Genomic DNA, 6,000 nt, shown 5'->3' with positions numbered 1-6,000 from the left:
GATGAAGTCAAGTAACAACTTTACTAAGCTGAGGGACTAAAATCAATGTGAGTCAAAACAAAGTCTAATGAGTTTGCTGTGAAGAAATTATCCCTAAATGAAATAATTCTAATAAAGCAGTAAAAATGTTCTAGAGCATAAAGAAAAATTTAGTAAGGAAAATTCAAATTATTCAGTTAAAAGAAACTTCATTTCCCGCTCTCAGCTGTATTTTTGGTTAATTTGAAGAGTTTTAAATTATAAATAGTAACCAAACAAGAAATAAGTGCATTTCCTGTCATGATCCTTGCCCTAATCAGTGTAGGTTACCTTTCTCTGACAAAAATCTACACAACCTTCCCCTACACCCAAAAAAAAAGAAAAAGAAAAGTTTGAAATATGGATGAACTACTCCTTTGGCTATGTTCCACCTTAAGCTAGTAACAAGACCATGCTCTTCACTCTGCTCCGCTTCACAGCTCCTACAGAGAGGGATTTGAAACTGCCTTATGTCAACGTAGCCAGTGTAATTATTTAGGTAAATTATTGAAGTGAAAGTTCCATGTAGAAACATTTTGGCTTAGAACCTAACCAACTAATCCTTGTGCTTCTTCCCCTCTGTGCTGTAGATTAAATTTAGGTAGCACTCTGTTGATTGACTACCGATTGATATGTATAGATCGTGTTTACCTGTGGTAAGCTAAACCTAGCTGTAACCATTATTTCTAATCAAAACAACCATGGTGTTTATTACTCTAAATCATCAGTGAATGTGTAAACAGTGGAAGTGTTGTAGTGGTGTTTATGGAGCACTGATGTTTGTCTCTAAAATTTACTCAGGAAGAACAATTTTCTTGAAGGGATGACTCTGTGTATGTCTGCATTTCAAATAATTTCATCTTGATTATCTGCTTTGATTTCCAGACCAACAGAGGATTGAAATGCGAGGCTTTGTATTAAAGAAAATTTTGATATGAATACAGTGATGATTCTGCCATAACTACATGTTGCTTTACAAAATTAAAGCTTTCTTTGTTTTCTATCTTATTTAACTTCTTCTAGTTCTGCTTCTTTGTCCTTCCTATTCAAATGTTCTCTTTTTTTTCACATGACTGTGAGTTTTATTTTCATTCTCTCAACATCTTGCAAGATGATTCTGCAGCACAAGTTTCTAGAGAACAAAAGCACGTTGTTGAAACATTCCTTTTCCTGCATGGCTGCAATTTATATCATTACAATCCAACTCTGAGTAATGATGTTAATTTTAAAAAATATTTAGCTTAATAATAAATCTCCTAAGATTTCTCCAATTACTGTTAGGCATTCTTTTGAACGTTACCTGGGTCTTTTGTGTGAATTAAAATGTAAATGAATACATATTAAACCATGGATTTTAAAAGCCATATACAGACATAACCTTTATAGAGATTCAGAAACGGCAAACAAACTTCAGCACATCTGTCATGACCAAGTGGAACACAATGTAATACGTGAGCTTATGCAGCCACAAACCAGGTCAGTCTGTCCCCTGGACACATAGCAAGTTGTGCTGTTTTCTCCCAGGCCGCTGGGCCTCGTATGTGTTAGGCTTCTGGAGTCTGAAGAGACTCCAGGTGCTTCACTTGTGTCTGTATTGTAAGGTGCAAACTTCAATGTACCCTTCTGAAACTGAACATACAGTTCAACAAACTGACTTCTGTGCCCACTGTTGACTCTCGAGGCTCATTGTTAAGCACACTTTCAAGAAGAATTCAATTTGTATGGGCTGTGTTTAGTTCTTTGGGCACACATAGATGTGAAGGCAAAGACTTAGTAAACAGAAAAAGAACTAAAATATGATCTGTCTTTACTTATAAGATAGCAGATTTATTGACTAGAGAATAGTTTCTAAATGCAATGCATTTTTTTTCTTTCCAGTTATTAAAAGTCTGTCTTTCAATGTGACAGGACTTCTTCCTGCATTTGCTTTACCTACTTTGGGTAAAAATGCACATGTAGGTTAGTTCTTATTATTTTTTGTTATCAGCCCCTCTTCCATAAGACTGCTTCATCTTTGTCATCATCTTATGCAACCAGGTGATTTGTAGCTTAAATGCTCCATCCTTTTCATCTGCTACAGACCAGAAAGAGTGTGTTGCAATACAAGCATATCCTTGTCCAGAAGATAATAGCCAAAATGTTATGATCTTATATCAACTTCGCTTGGAATTCTGCTTCAAAATGCAGGCAAAGTAGTGACATATGGCTTACAGTCAATGTTTTGAGTCCGAGGTAAACACAGTTCATAATCAGATTACTCAAATCCTTGTAATAGGTACATGAGTACAACTATGTTTCACATAGACACAGTATATTCATAACAATGTTTAGCAGTCATCCAGTTTATCTGATTGGATTCTACATTAAATGAACCATATGACATTGGGAAGGAAACCTGATACGATTAGAACTGTTTATGGCAGATATAATTACAAAGATTCATGATAAAGACACGTTTATAGTGTTCATGAAGTAATGATTCATTCCTACTGAGAGATTTTACAGGCTGCTGTTTCAGAAAAAGTCTCCCCCCTTTTTAAAATATAATAATATAAAAATATTATTTTTACATATACATACAGCTTTTCTCCTAGTTTCCTTGCCTCATTTTCTCTCTCTGTTCTTCACAGGATGATGAAAGGAGCTCTTTTTTATTCATTCTCCACCTCAGTATGTCCTGTTCTGAATGCCTCCATGGCATCATTCTTGGGGCTGTTTTTTATTCAGGATTTCTTTTCCCCAGTTCAAAATTGAAGCTTTGCTGAACAGACAGCTACCAGCTTGGAAGCATTACCTGCTGTTGCTGAATGGAATGTCAGATTCTGGATGCAGTCCCATCTAGTCTGCTCACTAAAAAGTTTGCCTAAGAGATTCCACAGTCTTTTTCAGAAAGCAACAGTAATTCCAGCCCTTTTTCCAGGGGTGCCCCTTATGATCTTTATGGTTAGGGACCTGTAGCGACTCAAAAGATCTCTTCAATGAGTTTGCAAAGTTGAAAAGGTTTGAAAGGTCTATGTTTTGGAGACCTTTATAAAACCCTCCCCCCGTATTTTTACATTGTTTATTATCATAAGAGAGACTTTTGAGGAGACAGAGAGGAGTCAAAGTGACTGCGTAAATGGGTCTGACCAAAACTGACTGTACCCATGGGAAAGAACAGTTAAACTGCCAGCAGTTGTTGTTCTTGTTGCTTTTCTCATATTTCAATTTTGCTGCTGTGTTTATCAGCATAGTGAAGAGTATTGTTCTCAGACATCAAAAGGAATAAAAGGAAATAAATTACTACTCTAGCATTTACAGACTGATCCTGTTAGCTACTGGGCTGAAAGCCTCTTAAAAAGGGCTAAAACCTTCAGCTCCTTTTGATTTGATTAAGCACACTAATCATCTGTTCTAACTTAAGTCCCTGAGAGATCTGGATACAAACACTTCACAGGCTGTTCTCTGTATTGCTCTGACCAAAGCCACAGCAGAGTCAGGCTGAGAAGAGCATCTGTCTGAGGCACAGAGGTGAGAAATCAATACTTGGGAATCAAGTCAGCTGTTAATTACTGAACCAATCAACCAACTTATGCCGCTACAACCTTCAATAACAAGAGGGGATGCAGGAAGTGACCAACTCTGGGTGTGAGGTACCACCAAGACAGCTTTGCTTATAACTCTGGTTGGTATTGCATCCCACTGGGGATTGAAAGAGTTATTCTAAGAAAACATGAATTCTAAGTTCCTCAGAGATATCTTGAAGAAAGTCTTTCAGTTAAAGCTGCTTCAGACCTTCACATCTGGCAAATAATTACAGATTTTTAACCTTTAGGAAAATGTCTGTCATTTGAATAAATATTTCAGATTAGAGGAGAGTTTTCCCTGGTCTTGAGTTGCTAGATTTAAGCACCTTATGAACTGAAGTATAAATGTGTTTTGAGTCTCTGCTAGCTTTGGCCCTTGGGTGTTCTCCACCAAAACCCATTTTATAATTCTATACTAGTAAATGCCACCATGGTAGAATAACTTTATTTAAAGCAATTAAGCTCCTCAAATTAAATAGCTCCAGTAAAAAGAATGATTATTCATATAATACAGAATGGGAAATTATATATAATAATACAGAATGATCAGCCAAAAATCTTTACAGTCAAGTACTGATTTTGCAGACCTATTTAAAGTACCCATTTTTCAAGGATGGTTACCATCTACATGGTTTTAGGGCTTTAGTAGTTTTGGGTAGTCCTCCAAAACTTACGTCAAAGGTCTGATATTAAACAAAAAATAATGGAGGTATAATGTATACCTCCATTCCCCTTCCACTATGCATGTCATGATCTTTGTCCTGTTTTTGAACAAGCAGACCATGCTCTTCCGGAAACCTTTAATGTACTTTTTCAGAGGTGATTCTTACGAAGCTACGTTCATAAGAGTTTAGTGATTCTGTGAAAACTCACCAATTTATCTTTTAGTATCCATGTATACAACACTTCTAATGCTTTCATACAGAATATGTTTTTCCATCTTAGAAAAATGAGCAACATTCTATTTCTGAATTATCTTGGAACTTGCTAGTTCCATTTAGAAAAACAACAGAGGTCGAAATTATGTGCATTTGCTGAAACTGCTGAAAAAACGTAAAATAACTTTTCCAAATTTTTTTTTAGAACAAGTAATTCCTGGGCTTAACATTAGCTAGTTAGATTTTCAAAATTTGCCACGGTTGCATTGGCAAACAGGTAAGTCAGGCTACTACAGTTATTTCTAACAGGCGGGCAGGCTTATGATACAGTCCTCTATTTAGCAGTCCAAAAACCTTTTCCAAGATGAGGTAGATATTTTTCTCCTAAATGTGTTGTACTCAGGAGGTGGGACTGCATGTTGAGAACAATAAATTATTGAAAAGCACTCTAATGGCTCACTTTCCATTTCCAACAAAACAAATGACTGAAGAAGAAAATGTATTTCAAGTTATTTCTGAAAAAGAGCTTTCCTCATTAAAGAAAAATTGTTTGTATTCTAATGACAAGAACTATTATGAAGCTAAATGATGTATGTAGTGGGTATCAAACTAAGTGGTAAAATACTTGTAGCTGGTGAGAAAGGAATTCAATAGCACAGTGACATTAGAAATTACTTTGCAAATCTTTATATACAGTATATTTACTTCAGTTGAAAACCATATGCTCTTGGAAGGAACTTCCTTTTCAACAGTTGTGATTTGACAAAAACAGCCCTAGGGACATTATGTCCTGGGATTGTTGACAAGTGTGAAAGTCACCTGTGTGTCCTCATCCCTAAGAAAACAATCTGTTAGTTCACATTCACTTTTTTTCTCAGCTTGTCTCTCCTACTAGGATCATAGCTAAGAAGAGCTGGTTCTTCTCTAGCTTTATGGTAAGAACTGTTGCATATCTCTTCTTCATCTCTTGCTCACCCGAGAGAAGCTGTAACTGCTCATCCTTGTTCTAGTTTTCTTCTGTGAGCATCTTCCTATCTTCCTGCCTGATAACCTTCTTCTGTTCCATTCATGATCCCAGAGACCCACCAGGTTTGCCACAAGGTTTTTTTTCCACATAATGTCACTCCTGAGATGTGGAAAAAGAAAGGAAAAAAGGTAGTTTTCTTCAAATGTTGAACAAAGACTTTAACAGGAATAGAGAAAACACCTATAAAACTATCCTTTCATTTTGCTTCACTAGAGATCCCTCTGTCTAAAGATTCTCATTCTTGCTCCTTATGTTTGAATAAACAATACACTGTACTTCCTTGTATCTGCCAAAAACCAGGTGAAATTATATAATACCTAAATTTAAAATAGACAAATTTATATCAAAAATAGACATCTGTCATATAGATAAATAGTTTTGAAGTTTTAAACACTGGAATTAGGACCAGATTTTTTAAGGGTGTTAGTAACCTAAAGACACAGAGAAGCACACAGCAAAGTATTCGGGTTTCTAGGTGTATGTCTAGTTCCCAAAATAAGTAGCACTCCTG

At 36.0% G+C, this 6,000-nt stretch overlaps 1 protein-coding gene across 1 annotated transcript in view; it reads left to right on the top strand.

The window, feature by feature from the left end:
• The first annotated feature begins 2,114 nt into the window (after positions 1-2,114).
• The window catches only part of PAPSS1 (3'-phosphoadenosine 5'-phosphosulfate synthase 1), a 53,156-nt gene continuing 49,270 nt past the window's right edge, over positions 2,115-6,000 (top strand). The window contains exon 1 of the mRNA XM_061478312.1: positions 2,115-2,205. Within this exon, the coding sequence (XP_061334296.1) occupies positions 2,161-2,205 (45 nt within the window). The 5' untranslated portion in view covers positions 2,115-2,160. The remainder of the gene's footprint in view (positions 2,206-6,000) is intronic.

This window comes from Pezoporus flaviventris, unplaced genomic scaffold, assembly GCF_033815535.1.
Source record: "Pezoporus flaviventris isolate CSIRO_AGI_PZ_B2104156 unplaced genomic scaffold, CSIRO_AGI_Pfla_v1 ptg000002l, whole genome shotgun sequence".
Lineage (NCBI taxonomy): Eukaryota > Metazoa > Chordata > Aves > Psittaciformes > Psittacidae > Pezoporus > Pezoporus flaviventris.
Note: the sequence above shows the minus strand (reverse complement) of the source record. Positions and strands in the feature narration are given on the sequence as shown.